The following is a 19,285-nucleotide window of genomic DNA, read 5'->3' as shown; positions in this document are numbered from 1 at the left end:
CCGGGTCAGGTCGGGCCGCACCGCCCCGTCCCGTCCCCCTCCGCTCCGCCGCTCTCCCCGCCCCGCCCCGTCCCGTCCCGTCCCGTCCCGTCCGCCCCGCCCCGCCGCGGGCAGCGGCTGCAGCGCGGAACCCCGGGGCCGTCGTTCGCGTGGGCGACACGGCGCTTCCGCCGAGAGGCACCGCCCGGCCTCTCCGGAAGCCAGACCGCACCTTGGCAGCACCGATTGGCTAGACGGGCCGGCGAGCCCCACCGGGATTAGCCCTGCTGCCGAGTGCGGGCGGGGGAAGCGGCGCTTCTCACCGCCCACTTCCGGGTGTGGTGAGTGAAGACGGGGGAGGGGGGCGGCGGCAAGATGGCGGTGCAGGCGGTGCACCTGGAGGCTGACGCCTTTCTGGTGTGCCTCAACCACGCGCTGAGCACCGAGAAGGAGGAGGTCATGGGGCTCTGCATCGGCGAGGTACCGGGACCGGGCGGTGCTGGTCCGGGCTGCCCCAGGGGGAGATGGGTGGCGCGCGGGGGACATAGTGGGAGGAGGTGCTGCCCGGGTGGGGTTCATGGCCCGCGCCAGCGCGGGCCGTGGGCTCGTACCCTCCGAGCAGGACTCGGTCACAGCGGCAGGGAGTGTTGCACGGGTCTGTGTGGTGGCGGTTCCCCGGCAGAGCCGTGCCCCTGGGCCTTGGGCCTCCCCTCTCCTGTCTAGCGCCGACTCGTAGTTCCAGCTGCTGTGAAAGTCAAAGCTTAGAGTCAGGGAAGGTTCCCATCTGCACACCTGACTGTACTCTGATGCGTACCTTTTCTCTGCTAAAGGTACAGGAGCCGGCCTTTTCCTTTGCGGTGGTTATCTCTTTAGCAGAGGAATGAGGGATTTTTTTCTTTGTCATTAGGTTGATACGAGCCGAATTGTTCATATCCACTCTGTGATCATCCTGCGCCGCTCCGATAAGAGAAAAGACCGTGTGGAAATTTCGCCAGAGCAGCTTTCAGCTGCTTCTACTGAAGCAGAGATATCCTTTAGTAGAGCCAGCAGCAAATTTGCCAGTGAAGTGGTTTACCTCAGACCTCTTTTTATGTGCTGTGGTTTAGACTTGTCATAGTTGCCTTGAAGCTGTCTGCCCCTTCTCTCCTACAACTGTTTGGTTTGGAGGGCTGTGCTGGCAGTTGCCATTCTCTGGAGTCTTTGTTGGTTCTGGTGTTTGCAGTGATTGTGTTGTAACTGTTTTTTATAATTTTTTTTGTGTTTGGTCACAAGTAAAACTGAAGTATGTTTTCGGGGGAAGGTGGCAGTTCAGCAGGGAGGCTTAGTAGAAGATGAAATGTTGGCAAGTCTCTGTTTCCAAGCGTGGTGCACTGGAGAGCCTTTTCCCTACGTATTCTCAAGGATGCTGTTTTGGACAGCTTGCTGCCATGTTGCTTACTGCCACAAGCAAACAAAATCCAGTTTGCTTCTGCACCAGTAGCGTTGTGCTGGTGCTGGGGAAGAGGCTTCCATCAGCTTCCTGCTGCATATCTTGTCACCCCTCTAAAGGGATCTGGAATTTTGTTGACTGATGAGAAACTCTCTTAAAATCTGCTGGTTTTCCTTGTATAAAAAAACTTCTTCCATTTGCTCTATTCGTTTCAAAAGCACCTTGACTCACACACAGGTTGGCTGAAATGACAGGACGTCCCATGAGAGTTGTGGGCTGGTATCACTCTCATCCTCATATTACTGTCTGGCCATCACATGTTGGTAAGAGCAGTCTTGGTCTAGGTTCTATATGAAAACTCACAGCTGGTACAGTATTATACTCACAGTATTACTCAATTTACTGGATTTTCAGAGCTGCACATCCCAACTATCAAATTTTGGGTTCTCAGATGTCCTCTGGTGGGACAGGATTGTCTGTCTGGGTGGGCTTCTGGAACCTCTGCCAGTATAGCCCCATTCCTGTGTGTGTGTTCCAGGTGCTCAAATTGCATGTGACTCACTAGTCACAGACCAGCTACTACTAGTACTACTGTTCTTCCAGACAGGAAAACTAGACCTAGGGTGTGGGGAATAGCAACAAAAGCTGTGGGAATCATTGGCCTGCTGTGATGATTTTGGATATATATGAGTGTTAATGCAAAAACAAATACTTTTTTGAAAGAAGTACGTATCTTAGATGTGTTGGACATTATGGCTATATAGTGATCTGTGGCACTAGGTTGATGCTAAGCTAATTTCTTGTTCTATTAACTCATCTTGTCTTTTTAAGATTTGCTATTTACTTACATTTTAAGTTGGATTTTTTTTTTTGTAACTTACTCATCTGGAGTAAGGACTTAAATAAAGCTTGTGACACTTGTTACCAAATTCCAGGTCACCCTTCAAAAGGTGGCAAATCATTTTCCACTACTTCAGGTGACCAGTGCAGTTCTCATTCTCTTATTTCTTTGTCTGCAGACGTCCGCACACAAGCTATGTATCAGATGATGGACCAAGGTTTTGTGGGGCTTATCTTTTCCTGCTTCATTGAGGACAAAAACACAAAGGTAGGTAACTTAAAAATGGCAATAAATCCTCCAAGTACTCATAAGAAATATCAGCCCCAGGGCAAAGCTGAAATCCTTGGATGCAGCCTGCAAGAAAGGCTGAGCTCTGCTTGGAGCACAGTCAGAGCATGGTTAGAATGGTGATGTTTGGATTGTAATCCCAATGACAAAAGAATGAGATATTAATTACTCTGTGCTGATCCACAGCCTGGCTCTCCAGCCAGCAAAGCTGGGCTGGTAAGTAGGATTCTGGGACTGCATCAGATGGCTGCAGCATGTGTGTGCATTGAAATGTGTGAGTGCCCTTCAGCTGTTCAGTCCAGCAGATACAGTTTATTGCACCTCTCTGCCTCTGGCCTCTTTAGGAGATGCTGCTGTAGTGTGAGATAAGCTGGACAGTGGTGTGTCTTGTCTAGGTTTTTCAGGTAGCTATTGTTTAAGATTTCTTTCATCGTTAATGGGTCTGTCAATATCCGCTTGTAAACAGTTCTAGCGTACCAATCAAAGCAAAAATTGTGTGCCTTTGCAACCTGTTAAAATGCTATTTGAAAGCATATTCTACTTCCTAAAGGAATGTGTGGTTTCAGATGATTTTTTGCTCTTGGAATCTGACTTTCTGCTGTCTCTCATAGACAGGCAGGATTCTCTACACCTGCTTCCAGTCCATTCAGGCCCAGAAGAGCTCAGAGTGAGTACAGCAGAAGAATATTATGTCTAGCATCAGGTTGTATTTCATCTTGTCTCTCCTTTCAGGGTTGTCTCAAGTAAGTGGTTTCTAGGCTCATCATGAGGACTAAATATTGTATAGAGATGCCTGAACGAGGTCACCTTACTTCTGCTGATGCAGGGTGCTTGAAGAGAATCTAAAGATTAGGACTGATTAATTTCACCTAGATAGATTTGGTGTAGTCTGGGTATGAATTTGTGCTGTAATCTGTTGTGTAGAAGGCTCACCCTTTTGCTTTCAGCTCTAGAGGTTGAGGCTTCAGATTTGCATGGTGTAGAGTCCCCACCAACCACACACATGCTATGCATCATATTGTCAGTACTGGCCATCTAGTTGCTTTAGCGTTCTATTGTTAAAATTTAAGACAATTGTGTGGCTATAAAAGGCTTCCATTTGCCTATCAATTCAAGTATGTGTTCCCAAAAGTAAACCTGCAGCAATGCTATGCATTGGACAGACTGTTGCAGGTTTGTAGAAATTTTTTTTTTGAAATCTCTGCTGCTTTGAAGTTAATTGTATCTGATACCCTTTTAGATATGAAAGGATTGAAATTCCTATTCATGTTGTCCCCCATGAAACCATTGGGAAAGTGTGTCTGGAATCAGCTGTAGAGCTGCCCAAGATCCTTTGCCAAGAAGAGCAAGATGCCTACAGGAGAATTCACAGGTAACAACACTGGGGCTCCACCCCTCTCCAAGTCTGTCTTTGCTAACGTATTCTACTGTTGCTGTACTTAAGGTACCATAACCTTAGCAGGGGTATAGAAAATAAGAAGCATTAGCAGCTCGTGTGCCTTTGTAGAAGAACTGATTGAATACTTTCACATTAAGGAGTTCAAATTCTCTCAGTTTTGCACACAAGAGCTAAGCGTAACTGCTCCTTTCCTGCAACAAAAAAGAGCTAGAGCGTGTGCAAGCTAATGCTGGCACTTCAGTGATGTATCTGTGTGTGACAGTAATTAGTCTTTAACCAGGGTAAGAGTGCTGAGAAGTCTGAAAAATGAGATTAAATGTCAGGGTTGATTGTTTTTTTTTCTGCCTCTGGTGCTCAACACTGATGTTTCTGTGCTGTAAGCTCTCTGTTATCCTTGTGAATATAAGGGCTTGACAAGTGAAGAGGTTTAGATGTACCTGCAGTGTCAGTGACTTGTAGGTAGCTGGTTCTATAGCCTGGGTTTGCCTAATATGCAATTGACTGCTATCTTGTCACTAACCTGCATTCTGTTCATTCTCTTAGCCTCACCCATCTAGACTCTGTAACCAAGATTCATAATGGCTCAGGTAAGGATTTCTTTTTCGCATGCGAGAATCCAGGATGCTGCTCCCAGAGTCAAAACAGTAGAGTCTTGAGCAGGGGTTGGTTTGGCTCTAACTTCAGGTGACAGAAGACCACAGCTGTGTAACAGTCCTCCCTTTGCCGTAAAAGGCACTTGTAAATAACTATAAAAGCACAACCTTTTGTCTTTTTCTTTGCCATACAATTAATTTCCAATCACAAAGACTGTGTTACCCAGAGAATTTCCTGAGACTGTTATCTTGTTCCTCCAATAGAATTTATGCAACAGACTTGTAACTAAACACTTTAAAGGAAAACACCAAGGGCTGTAAAATAACCTAATCCTGGGGTTTATGAATGCTGTTGTATCCTTTGACCTTTGGACAGTTGGCTAAAATTACAATAGACTTTGGGTTGGTTTGGGATTTTTTTTCCCCCATTAGAACAGCAAGGGGATTTTGGATTTGGTGAGTCTTAAAGTAGTGTCTGGCTGGTTATACATATGCTTGCATCTCCTGGCACTTCCTGAATGTTACATGCAAATGACATCTTTGCTTTTGCCAGTGAGATATGGTGAATCCTAATCCCACTTCTGTTCCAAGATAAGTACCCCATTGTCCATTCTCACCTGTTCAATAAATGAGACATTCTTTGCTTCTGAATTTAGGAATTAATTAGCTTCAATGATGGCTTATGCGGAATTCCAGATTTCTGTTGTAGGTCTGTCATCCCTCCCCTGGATATCTACAGGTCAGACTGAAATAGCTTGTTTCCCTGTTTAGCAAGCTGCTGATTCTGGGGATGTCTGGTTGCCTTGGCCAGGATGTTGGAGGGTTTCCTTGTCTGTCTGTAACACTCTTGGCCTTGGAGTTATTGTAGCACACTGAGTCTTTTGTGTGTTTGCACTGGCATGATATGTTCTTGCTTTTTCCAGTGTTCACAAAGAACCTCTGCAGCCAGATGTCTGCCATCAGTGGGCCACTCCTTCAGTGGCTGGAGGACAGACTAGAGCAGAACAAACAACGGGTGCAGGAGCTGCAGCAGGAGAAAGAGCAGCTCCTGGAAGAACTAGCTGCTTTAGAGTGAAGGAGGATATGCAGACCCTTCAGAAGAGAGACATGAAAAAAAAAAGTCTACAAGATCTACTCCTAGCTGAAGGGTGGCCCTACATTGCCTTACAGTGAAGATACTAGCTGTGCCTCTTCTCTTGCCTCGTGCAGCAAAGAGCACTGCTATAGGATAAGGGCCTTATCTGCCCCAGCTTGATGGAAAGCAGTGGTATCTCTCCAGGTGCTGCATGATGCAGTGTGATTCTAGTTCAGTGGTAGGGTTGGGCAGCACCTGAAGAGACTTCAGTTCTGGAGGGCACATATCTAGGCAACATGTTGTTTCTCCCTTCCCTATATTTTGACAGAAGTCTTATTGTTTACCTGTATTCCAAGAGCCTAGAACAGGAGGGTTAGAGGGCAAAAGTGTGTCCCTGCAGTCATGTCTGATGCTGCCAACTTTGCCTTCTTTTAGTAGCTTCACTTAACTGTGGTCTCGTATCTAGTAATGTTCTGGATTACTGGTTATCCACCCAGGAAGGTAAGAGGTGGGAGAGAAGCTTAGGAAGAGACTTGGAAGAACTTTGACATCGGATCTGTGTTCAGCATACTTTAAACCGAATAAAAAATTCCAAAGCCAGAGATGTGTGGAGTAGAAATTAAATGGATGGTAGAGTGCCAGTGCCTGCATTTTTTGGACAGTCTGTATTGTCTTGCTTGATGTAACATTGTTGCATGTCCAGCACTGAGGTTCCCTATGTAATCAACAGGGAACCAACTTGTTCCCTGACATTGTGTAATTCGTGTTGAATTAAAAGAAGACAATAAGGTTTACATACCAATTAGGAAGGGGGAAGGGACACATTGTGATTGAACACATACCTTATGTAAATAAGCAAGGCTTGCCTAAATGTTGTGTAAAGGTCAGGAGAAAAGACTACAACTTACTAGATAAGGAGGGAAAAGACAACGACTATAATCTACCAGATAAGGGGATTAACTCTACCACAACTGCATTTCTCCACATCAAAAGACATTCTCCCTTGAGAAGATTGATGGAAGCTACCCATTAACAAACCTGCACGAGTGAAGAAAGAAGCAGCAAGACAAGGCGGAGATTTACAAGAAAGGGGTGCATGAACTGTATAAAAGGAATGTAACTATAACAAAGTTGCGAGCCGTTGGTGGAGCGCAGGCTCCCCAGCTGCCCAGCGCTGCTTGCTTGCTATTCTCAAGAAATATGTGAATTTTATATAGAATTGGCTCTATTGATTTATAACAATTTTGGTGACCCTGGTGTGATCAGAGTTAGGCTGGTGTGCGACCCCAACTTGGGAGGGTGCCCCCATCTTTGGATGCTCCTGGATTGGCAGGTCCAAACTTGCTCTGACCTTCATGGACTCAAATTACCTGAGCGTAGCAAGCAAGGAAAAAAAAAAAAGATGAGCTCTCCTAACATACTGTAAAATCGTGCACGAATATCCAGGTGGCAGAGATACGCAAGTATAAACCGCTGGTTGCGGATGGGATTCCTTGAGTGTGTGAGATGCAGAAAACTGCGAAGCGAGTGTGGACCTCTTCTAGGTGCGGTTCCAATCTCCTGCGAGGGACTTGGCCACCGAAGGAGGGAAACGAAAGGTATTGAAAGAAAGAAGGCACCTCAGGACGATGGGACAGAAAAAGAGTAAAGTTTCTGGCCCGGGAGGGGACTCACAGAGAAGTACCCTCAAAAAGGAAGAGAGCCATTTACCTGATATACCAGTAGATAGTCCCTTGGGATCAATGATTAAATATTGGGATGATTGGCCATCTCGTAAAAAAATAAGGAAAAGATGATAACGTTATTGTATGGAAATATGGGGGGGGGGGGAAACAGATAAGGGCTGATAAATTGTGTTGGCCAGTTTTTGGGTCACTTGAGGATTGGGTATGTCAAGCTCTGAATGTACATGTGAACTGAAAAGAACCTTTTAGTTTAGAAGAAAGTTAATATGCCAGTCTGGATAATATCCTCGGCTAGAAGTTATATTTTTGCCTTAACTGAAAAGAAAAAGATGAAGGGGCCCCTATGCGAACAGTGGGACCTGACTAACCAACCCTCCCCACCCCCGTAGGTCCTGGCTCGAAATCTCCTGCCATCCCTGACTCCATCACCCCCTCCATCCCCACCCTGAATATATCCACAATTACCCGCTCACCTGACCCCTTCTGCCCCAGTAGAAAAAGAGGGGATGAAAACTCAGAGCAGGACTTGGAGAGACCAAGAAACAACACATTTATTGCCCCTAAAAGAAGTTGCCATGGGGGGAAATCGGGGTGGAGTGGGATTTGTATCGGTACCCATAAATTCTGGGGATGTCTGAGAATTTAAGAAGGAAATGGGAAGTTTACTTGAGGACCCTCTAGGGGTCTCCAAAAGACTAGATCAATTTTTAGGCCCTAGTGTTTACACTTGGGATGAAATTCAGGCTATCTTAAGGATACTCTTCACATCTGAAGAAAGGGATATGATTAGGAGATCGGGGATGAGATACTGGGACCAAAGACATCAACATGAGCCCCAGGGGGATGTGAAATGGCCCCTACAGAGACCAAATTGGGACCATCAAGTTACAGGAGATAGACAAAATATGAGTGATTTAAGAGATATAATGATTCAGGGAATACGAGAAGCAGTTCCCAGAGGTCAAAATATAAATAAGGCCTTCAATGAGTATCAGAAAAAGGATGAAACTCCGACTGACTGGTTAGAAAGATTAAGGAAAAGTTTGCAGTTGTATTCTGGAATTGACCCTGATACAGCTGTGGGTCGAACCCTGCTGAAAACACAGTTTGTGGCTAAATCGTGGGTGGACATAAGAAAGAAATTGGAGAAGTTGGAAGACTGGCAGGACAGAGGGTTGGACGAGTTGTTGAGAGAGGCTCAGAAGGTGTATGTACGTAGAGATGAGGAAAGTCAGAAGAAGCAGGCCAAAATTTTAGTTGCAGCCATCCAAGAAGGACAGAGAGTTAACAAACCAGGGTCCATGAGGATAGACAACAAAGGACCGAGCAAAGAAAGAAAGCCAATTAGACCAGAAAATAAAGAAGCAGGAATTGAATGCTATTATTGTGGGAAGAGAGGGCACTTAAAGTGGAATTGTAAAAAAAAACCAACAGGATGAGCAGATGTTTAAAAATGAAGAGGTGGTTCAGGGGCTCTACTTATTGGGGACCAAAACATCTACAGAGCCCCAAGTAAAATTGAAATTAGGTCCCCAAAAAGAGAAGTTAGAAATTTTAGTAGATACAGGAGCTGAGAGATCCACTGTTCAGAAACTACCCTCTGGTTGCACCCTTACTAAAAACACCATAAATATTGTAGGTGCAAAGGGAGAACCATTTAAGGTATATGAAACTCAAGCTATTGAAATAGAGGCTCCTCAAAAATTTTGCATGGATAAATTTCTGATGGTGCCTGAAGCAGAATATAATCTTTTAGGAAGAGATTTAATTGTTAGTTTAGGGATTAATTTATCAGCGGAGAATGATAATCTCGTGGTAAAGTTGTACACTTTAAATCCCATTGATGAAGCAGAAATCAATCCTGATGTGTGGTATAACCAAGACTGTAATGAACGGGTTAACTTTGTTCATGAAATCGCACATGGGGGTAGAGACATTCTCCACAATTACCCCTAAAAGTCTTACTGCTAATCTTGACCTTTGGTCCGTGTATTTTAGATAAAAGTTGTAGCCCTTGTTCAAAGCAGAATAGAATCAATTCGGCTAATGGTGTTAAAACAACAATATGATAATTTACTTACATACTAATCGGGAAGGGGGAAGACACACATTGTGATTAAACGAATGCTTTGTGTAAAAAAAAAAAAAAAAAGAAAAGCAGGGCTTGCTTAAATATTGCGTAAAAGTCATGAGGGGAAAAAAAAATAACAAATATAACTTACTAGATAAGGAGGGGAAAGACAACAGCTATAATTTACTAGATAAGGGGATTAACTCTACCACGACTGCACATCTCCACAACAAAAGACATTCTACATCAAAAAGACACTTCCCCTTGAGAAGATGGACCGAATCCACCCAATAATGAACCTACACGAGCAAAGAAAAAGAAAAAAAGAGAGAAACAAGACAAGGTGAAGATTGACAAGGGAAGGGTGCATAAACTGTATAAAAGGAATGTAACTAGAACAGAAAGTTGTGAGCTTTTGGCGGAGCACTGCCTCCCCGGCTGCCCAGCGCTGTTTTGCTCTCTTATCACTTGCTAATAAATTCAATCCTTTATTTAATACAAATTGGCTCCTCCAATTTGTCATGAGCGTCTATAACAAAGACAATATAGGAAAATTAGATATTCCGCCGATAAAGGTAACTATCCAAAACCCAGAGAGACCAATACGAGTAAAGCAATACTCGTTGTCCATGGAAGGAAGAAAAGGTTTAAAACCCATAATACAAAGTTTAATACATAAAAGAACTTTAGAACACTGTATGTCACCCCATAATACCCCCATATTACCTGTCAAGAAACCTGAGGGGTCATTCTGGTTAGTTCAGGACCTACGAGCTGTAAATAGCCGTAGGGTCACCTGGTTCCCAGTAGTTGCTAATCCACACACACTATTGAATCAGATCTCCTCAGATAACATTTGGTATAGTGTGGTGGATTTAAAGGATGCCTTTTGGGCCTGCCCCTTTGATGAAAGCAGTAGACACTATTTTGCCTTTGAATGGAAGGACCCTGATACAGGTAGGAAACAGCAGTTAAGATGGACAGTGTTGCCCCAGGGGTTTACGGAGTCACCTAACCTGTTCGGGCAAGCCTTAGAAACCATATTAGAACAACTTACCCTACCCCCGGGGATTAAACTTTTACAATATGTGGATGATTTATTAGTGGCAGGAACTAATGAAAAAGAAGTTAGAGAAAGCACGATACAGTTACTGAACTTTTGGGGGGACGTCGGGCTTAAGGTTTCTAAGTCAAAACTTCAGTTTGCTGAATCAGAGGTAAAATACTTAGGCCACCGGCTAAGCCCTGGAACCAAGAAACTTGATCCTGATCGGGTGCAAGGAATTTTAAGTTTACCACCTCCAAAAACTAAGAGGCAGGTCCAGCAGCTGTTAGGACTTTTGGGCTATTGTAGACAATGGATTGAAAATTATAGTAGTAAAGTAAAATTTTTATATGAAAAATTAACCCGTGATAAAATTCGGTGGACAAGTAAAGATGAAGAACAGTTGAATAAAGTAAAAGAGGATTTGATAACGGCCCTGGTTTTAAGCTTACTGAATTTAAAGAGACAGTTCTATTTATTTGTAGAAACAGATAATCACACTGCATACGGAGTACTAGCACAGGATTGGGCAAGGCAGAAAAAACCGATAGGATACTTTTCTAAACATTTAGGCCCTGTGAGTAGAGGGTGGCCTACGTGTTTACAAGTTATAGTAGCTGTCGCTTTGAAGGTAGAAGAAGCAACCAAGGTAACCTTCGGGGGAAAATTAGAAGTATATGCTCCCCATAACGTTAGGGGAATTTTGCATGAAAAGGCAGAAAAGTGGCTGACTGATAGTAGATTACTAAAATATGAAGCAATCTTACTTCATTCTCCCAATTTACAACTAAAAACTACCTTGGCACAAAACCCAGCCCAGTTTTTGTATGGGCACATAGATGATTTACTCATACATGATTGTATCAGTTTGATAGAGTATCAAACCAAGATCTGGGAGGATTTAGAGAAAGAGGAATTAATTGAAGGAGAAAAATGATTTGTTGATGGCTCCTCACCGATGGAGGAGGGAAAAAGGAAATCAGGATATGCAATAATAGATGGGAAAAAGGAAACAGTACTAGAGTGAGGCCCCCTTAGCCCTAGCTGGTCAGCACAAGCCTGTGAATTATACGCATTATTAAAGGCTTTACAAAGGCTAAAAGGAAAAGTCGGAACCATATTTATGGATTCAAAATATGCCTTTGGGGTAGTACATACTTTTGGGAAAATTTGGGAAGAGCGAGGACTTATCAATACCCAGGGTAAGGGTTTAATCCACGAAGAATTGCAATCAGAGAACCAGAACAGGTAGCAGTAGTGCATGTAAAAGGGCACCAAAAGGGACAGGATTTTCATACCAGAGGAAATAACCGGGCCGACTATGAAGCAAAGAAGGCAACCTCAACCTCCCAAGAGATAGAAGCAATGCCCATTAAAACCTTAACTGAACAGAAGGAAAAGGTCTTTACTAAAGAGGAAATACAAAAATTTCAGGCCTTAGGGATTGTCCAGAAGGATGATAAATGGATCCTCCCAGATGGACGAGAAAGGTTACCAAAAGCTTATGCTAAACATATGATTTCTAGACTACATCAGACCACCCATTGGGGAACCCAAGCCCTAGCTGACCAATTTTTAAAATACTATGGGTGCATAGGCATATATGATCTGACAAAACAAGAGGTCCAAGGGTGTTTAACTTGTCAAAAAGTGAACAGGTCTAACTTTAGAACAAAATCCCTTGGAGGGAGAAAATTGGCCTGCAGATCTTTTGAGAGGATCCAAGTAGATTTCACAGAGTTACCTAAGGTAGGAAGATACCGATATCTTTTGGTAATAGTAGACCAGCTTACCCATTGCGTGTAACCCTATCCCACTGTGAAAGCTACTACTAAAACTGTAGTTAAACATTTGCTAGAAGAAGTTATTCCTAGATTTGGTATGGTTATAGCTATCGATTCGGACTAGGGAACGCATTTCACATCCAAAATATTAAAGGAAACAACAGAGGCTCTAGGAATTAAGTTGAAATTTCACACCCCATGGCACCCACAGAGTTCAGGGAAAGTAGAGAGGATGAATGGGCTTATTAAGGTACAACTAACGAAGCTAATGATAGAGACCAGAATGTCATGGGTTAAATGTTTACTATTAGCTTTATGAAACATCAGGACAAGGTCCCAGACTAGTAAAAGGTTATCTCCCTATGAGATGTTATATGGCATGCCTTATTCCCATGGAATACCAATCCAACACCCCAAGGTTGAAGATGCATCTATCCATACCTACATAACTACCTTAGCAAAAGTCATAAGAGACAACCGCCAGAAAGGATTAATAGAGCAAACAGTCCCCTTGGGGTTTCCTATTCATAAAATCAAGCCTGGGGACCACGTGCTGATAAAAGCGTGGAAAGAAACATCTCTAAACCCCCGCTGGGAAGGTCCGTTTCTTGTTCTTTTGACTACAGATACAGCCATCCAGACGGCGGAAAAGGGATGGACCCATGCTACTTTGGTTAAGGGACCGATCCACACTTCTCATTGGGAAGTGGCTAACAACTCGGAGGACTTGAAGGTTACTTTGAAAAGAAAGAACCAATGAGTAAACCTGTGACCATCAACTGTGTAAATCTAGATTGTAATTGCTATCCATTTGTATGTTATAAGTGTATAGTGTGTCAGGGAAAGTGGTGGAGCCATTGCCGTTACGGGTATTCCCCCAGAGGGGTTTGTCAAGAGTGTCACGATCAGGAAAGACAACTGACTAATAAGGCCTTACGCCTAAGGGTTTTAGTAGGAAAAATTGAGAAGGATTCTACTGAGTGGTAAGAAATATTTGTAAAAGGAATACATCCCGGACAATATTCTTATCATGCAACAAACCTTGCCCTAACGTAACAATAATAACTGACATAAATTGTAGAAAAACGGTCGTGGGATTGAGTTGCTACTTGTGGAAAGTAAAAAGATAAAAATTGGAGCGCTTACAAAATAAGACAGGCCAAGCAGCCTAACAAGTGCTCCCCTGAAGAATACATTTGCTGCCGAGAAGATGGTACCCCCTGTTGCTCGAAGCAACCGAGTAGACGGAGGAGGCAGAAATGTACTACTGTGGGGACTGTTGATGACGAGCTGCCTTAAAATATAAAGCTACAGACCCATATAGTAAGCGCTACCAAGTTGAAAACACCCTAACGTTTCCCACTGACCCAACCTCACTCCACAATGACCTAAAGGATTTAAAAATTAAAGACACAAAAAGGCAAGGATCTTGGGGTATAAAAGAGACACCTTACGATGATATATGAAGTTGGGAAAATAATACCCACAATAGTCCATGGATACCACCACTGTTCCCTAAACGTTGGGATCAAGCTCTAATGCTCTTGCTTTATACAATTTTAGGCCCTAGAAATGTAAAATTATTAATTTTTATATGGATGGGCTCAGTACAAGGGAAAAATCTCCACCAGCCATACGAATGGACTCTGTCAAGATGGGAAGATTCCGCAATTATCCAAAAGAAAATTACTGCAGGGTCCCGCAGTTTTACTGACTCACTTTGCACTCTGGCTCCCATAAGTCCATGCTTGGACCTAAGACCCTTTTATTTTTGTCCTAGTTCTAATCCAGGGAAGGGGTATTGCAATACACCTAACCAATATTACTGTGCTTACTGGGACTGTGTTACTATTGCAAACGCTTGGACTCCCCCCACAAGAGAAAAAATTTTGAAAGTAGAATGGGGACTGCACACCTGTAAACCACCTAAGTACGACTGGAGTGGAGGATCAGTTAGTTATGGAGGATCAGTTGGTTACAGTAATTGTAGACACTTAGTCCTAAATGTCATGTTACCAGAAGACCCCGGGTGGTTACTAGGAAAAACTTGGGGAGTCAGGTATTGGGAACCTTGGCCTAGCACAAACACAAGAGGGCTAATTCTTATTCAAAAGAGAGAGATTCCAAATTCTCAAGCCCCAATAGAGTTATAAAAGGAACTGAACCAGAACCAAAGAAAGAGCCTAACGGAACTGTATCCAACTTATCTACCTTAGCTCCAGAACCTACGTTAGGCGATATTGCTACCAAAGACAGTTATACTGAACCGTTATGGAACTTAGTCCAAGCAGCTTATCAAGCCCTCAACCATACGAACCCTAATGGTACTGTTGCTTGTTGGTTATGCTATGACACTAAACCTCCTTTCTGTGAAGCCATAGGAATGAACACCACTTATAACCTTGTTACTGATTGGTTATTGATTATGTTATTGATTTGTTATTGACTAGTTAGTAGCTTTGATTTGTTATTGATTTGGTAGTAGTTAGAATAAATCATGTTTAATAAGAATATAAAATGGTAAGAAGTAGTTTAGCAAAGGTATCTCTATTGTATTTGCACAACCGACAGCTGCTGTGAAACCTTTTGTATAACCCGGTACCAAGGCCGGAGGAATTGGCCAAAATCATTTAACAGGAACATTTAGAACTTAGTTAATAAGTAATAGGAACATATAGAACTAAGGTAACAAGCTTAAGATTTAAGATCATTTTGATATAGTGTTTGTCAGTAGGAGTATATTATAACAACCTAGAAGAATGGAGAAGATGTCAGAATTCTAAATTAATGGGAACTAATAAGAATCGAATGAAGCAACTTGTAGTTATTTGCCAAGAAATAGTTAGTTACCTGCCAAAGACCAAACTGCGCAGAATCACCCGAAGGAGGTCAAGAAGCGGACAAGTGAAGAAGACTATGAAAGACCACCAGAGGACTCTAGAAGACCACCAGAGACCTTCAATGCACATGCGTAAAGAACATTAACATATGCTAATAACTTCCCAGAAATCTAATGGATATGTATAACCTTTCTCGGAAATCTAATGAATATGAATGAATAAGTTCAATATAAGGTGTATGATTTTGGTATTCGGGGTGCATGGTCTTTTGAGAGGACTCACCCACGCACCTGGCCGTTAATAAAGAAGTGTCTGCTTATCTGCACTAAATTGGTGTTGATAAGTTCTTTATTCCGAGGTTTTTCGGCAACAGTTTCTGGCGACCCAGATGGGACCTCGCTGAGAGACACCGGAGGAGTCGGGGACCTGATCGGTTCCAGCCAGCACCGAGGATTTCTCGGGGATACCCATCAATCCCCGATCCATAAGGCTCTTTGCAACGTCCCCTGGATTTTGGTAGGACACTTCTTTTCTTTGAAATATTAGGGATAGTGGGTTAGAGTCCCACTAAAGTGGGTTAGAGTCCCACCGGTGGGTTAGAGTCCCACCGTATCGTCTGCCTGTCAGACGCGGCGAAAGCTGCGCAGGGTTGGACTGAAGGATCCTGAAGGAAGTGGAAGCCTAGGCGTCTGCCCGTAAGACATAAGCGAAAGCTATTGCTGGGTTGGACAATTTGGGAGTGGGTTAGAGTCCCACAACTTTTGAGGATTCTGGGTTAGAGTCCCAGCTTCAAAAGCATTTTGGAAACTTTGGGTTTGAGTCCCAATTTTAAGGAATCTTTAAGAATATATGTGTATTTTTGTGAGAAAGGTGTGAGTGTGAGTGCTGTAAATGTGAGACGTGCACAAAGCGAGTGTGGAGTTAGAAAGAATGAAGAGACAGATTTGAGTAATTGTATATTGTATGGTACAGCTTTGACTGAAGCTGGAAGTTATAAAGAGTGAATATATTTTATTGGTTAATAATTTGCCAGGGGATATTGGTTATGACTCTTGCCTAGGGAAGTCGGCTTTGTCCGTGCCCTAGTCGAGCAGGTGGACTCCATTACCTGGCAACAATTGTAATTTGTATATCTGGTATTTGATATATATATATAATTTGCCAGGGGATATTGGTTATGACTCTTGCCAAGGGAAGTCGGCTTTGTCCATGCCCTAGTCGAGCAGGTGGACTCCGTTACCTGGCAACAATTGTTATTTGTATTTATTTGATATCTGGTATTTGATGTATACATTTGGTATTTGAAACTTTGTATTTGATATTTGGCATTTGATATTTGGTTTGGTATTGGACATTTGATAATTGATTATTGATTTTTGATATTTGATATATATCTAATAGATATTTGGTATTGAGTATAAACATAATGGCATTGGCCAAATTATTTAAGAGTAAGAGTATGGGAAATTTGTCCACTGATGGAAAAATCCCCAAAACTTCTCCATTAGGATGTTTATTAGCACACTGGGTGAATTGCATGATGATTTCAGATGATTGAATACTATAATCATTGGTGGCCTCTGTATACATTGAAGGATCAGGAAAGGTGGAACATGAATGGGACACTGAATTATAACACCATTCTGCAGTTAATGTTGTTTTGTAGAAGAGAAGGGAAATGGAGTAAAATATCATATGTGGGTTTATTCTTTTACTTAAGGCAGAGACGGGATTAGCAGAAGGAATGCAAGCTAACTAGTAGGCACAAACAATAGCTCCCCTGCAGCAGGGAGTTGGTAACGATGGGCCGGTGTATGTAAAAGTGCCCTTTCGATTACAGATTTGATGGCTTGGAAGCAGGCAGCTGGAGTATATAGAGAAGATCCTGAGAGAGTAGGCAGAGTGGTGGATACTATAATTAGAACGCAGAATCCGGATTGGAGTGATTTACAGGTGATCTTAGATAATTTGTTGGATGATACAGAAAAGCAGATGGTACTAAAGACTGGCAAAGCACAGGCAGAAGTGGCTGTACTGAGTGGGACAACAGGTAGAATATTAGAGCAGAATTTTCCATCTGGGGATCCGCAGTGGGATCCAAATAATGTGGAACATAGAGAAAGGCTGAGTCGGTATCAGAAATGGATTTTATATGAAGTTAAACATGCTATGCCTAAATCTCTGAATTGGTCTAAAATATATGAGGTGAGACAAGATAAGAATGAATCTCCCTCAGCGTTCCTAGAAAGACTGAAAGAAGCTGCCGGAAAATATACTGATTTAAGAGTGGATACAGAGGCGGCTCAGATACAGTTGGCTTTGATTTTTATGGGACAATCAGCACCAGACATAAGAAAAAAACTTCAGAAGCTGGAGGGAGAGGATTCAAGGAGTTTGAATAAAATGCTGGAGGCAGCATAGAAAGTATATAATAACAGGGAAAAAGAAGAAAGGAAAACCAGAGAAAATAGATTACTGGCCGTAATGACAGGAACAGCAGACAGAGGACGAGGTAGAGGAAGAGGACGAGGTGTCAGTGGACGGGAAGGATTTATGAATTTTAACAATCGAAACTCTAACACCCCCTTAAGAGTGAATCATTGTGCATTGTATAGGGAGGAAGAACATTAGAAAAGAGGTTGTCCTAAAAATGAACAGTGTTCAGGAGGAAATATTTAGAAGAAGGTAGCCAGAATGATGGTTTTGAATGACTGAAGGGGACCTGAAGGGGACCCAGCTGAGCCTCTGGTTATAATTAAGCTGGGAGAAAAAGAAGTTAAATTTCTAGTGGATACAGGAGCGACATTCTTGATATTAAATACTTGTAAAGGAAAAATTGGAACAAAACCAGAAAACATAGTAGGAGCAACAGGGAAAGAGGAAACCAGACCATTCCTGCAACCTCTAGATTTGAAATTTGGAAATAAAATAATTACACATGAATTCTTGTATGTACCAAAATGCCCGATACCCTTGTTAGGAAGGGATTTGTTATCTAAATTAAATGCACAGATTGTTTTTGAGAAAAGAGAACTCTTTTGAAAATACCTGAGTCAAAAAAAAAACAGGAAAAATCCTGATGATACAGGAAAAAGTGGAGAAACAGGAAATTCCACCAGAGGTGGATTTTGCAGTGATTCCTATAGTATAAGAAACAGATACTCCTGGTAAATCAAAATTAGCAGCACCGGTAAAAATAGATTTAAAGAAAATACAGGTATAGTAAAGATTAAACAATACCCAATCAAACCAGAAGTAAGGCCCTCGGGTGAATACAGGTTAGTGCAAGATTTGAGAACAGTGAATCAAATAGCCAAGGACATATATCTGGTAATAGCAAATCCTTATACGTTGTTAATAGCGTTAAAGGAGACTCATCAGTGGTTTACAGTGTTTAATTTGAAAGATGCTTTCTTTTGCATACCCTTGGAGAAAGAAAGCAGAAAGTTGTTTGCTTTTGAATGGAAAAATCCACAAACTGGGCGAAAGATGCAGTTGACATGGACCAGACTACCCCAAGGATTTAAAAACAGTCCGACAATTTTTGGAAACCAGCTGGCAAAAGAGCTTGAAATCTGGAAACAAGATAAACCAAGGCCTGAACATTTACTTCTACAATATGTGGATGACATAATGATTGCTACAGAAGAAAGATTCACCTGCATACAGGTAACCATTGACCTCTTGAATTTTTTTAGGACTAAATGTGTACAAGGTATCCAGGAAGAAAGCCCAAATAGCATGTCAGACTGTGATATATCTAGACTTTGAGATTTCAAAGGGGCAGCGACAATTGAGAAAAGATCGAAAAAACCCCATTTGTAGTATACCTGAGCCAAAAAATATCCATGAACTTAGAGCATTCCTGGGAATGACAGGGTGGTGTCGTCTTTGGATAATGAACTATGGTCTAATAGCTAAACTGTTGTATGAGGCCCAAAAGAACTCTTCCTTTGAGTGGGGTTCAAAGGCAAAGGGCCTTTACAGAGTTAAAACGTGCTTTGATGTCTGCACCTGCTTTAGGCCTTCCTGACCTAACTAAAGATTTTCAGCTGTTTGTTCATGAAAGACAATGCTTGGCACTCGGTGTGTTAACCCAGAAGATGGGAAGCTGGAAACACCGGTCGGATACTTCTCCAAACAACTGGACACAGTGAGTAAAGGATGGCCAACATGCCTTTGCACAGTGGCTGCAACGGTAATGATCATACAAGAAACTTGGAAACTGACTTTGGGAAAAACGATAACAGTCTATG

General features: G+C 42.5%; 2 protein-coding genes across 2 annotated transcripts in view; both read left to right on the top strand.

Annotated features, from left to right (window-relative positions):
• The window catches only part of TRMT2B (tRNA methyltransferase 2 homolog B), a 233,711-nt gene that overhangs the window by 105,664 nt on the left and 108,762 nt on the right, over window positions 1–19,285 (top strand). The window lies entirely within an intron of this gene.
• Window positions 333–6,204, top strand: BRCC3 (BRCA1/BRCA2-containing complex subunit 3). Its single transcript, XM_049827707.1, has 8 exons — window positions 333–459; window positions 887–1,007; window positions 1,645–1,731; window positions 2,428–2,516; window positions 3,149–3,204; window positions 3,778–3,909; window positions 4,480–4,523; window positions 5,453–6,204. The coding sequence occupies exons 1-8, from the start codon at window positions 355–357 to the stop codon at window positions 5,602–5,604; spliced, it is 786 nt and encodes a 261-aa protein (XP_049683664.1). The 5' UTR covers window positions 333–354; the 3' UTR covers window positions 5,605–6,204.

The sequence above is a fragment of the Accipiter gentilis genome, chromosome 24 (genome assembly GCF_929443795.1).
Source record: "Accipiter gentilis chromosome 24, bAccGen1.1, whole genome shotgun sequence".
Taxonomy (NCBI): Eukaryota; Metazoa; Chordata; class Aves; order Accipitriformes; family Accipitridae; genus Astur; species Astur gentilis.
The sequence above is the reverse complement of the archived record's forward strand: the minus strand, read 5'-3'. Positions and strand labels throughout refer to the sequence as shown.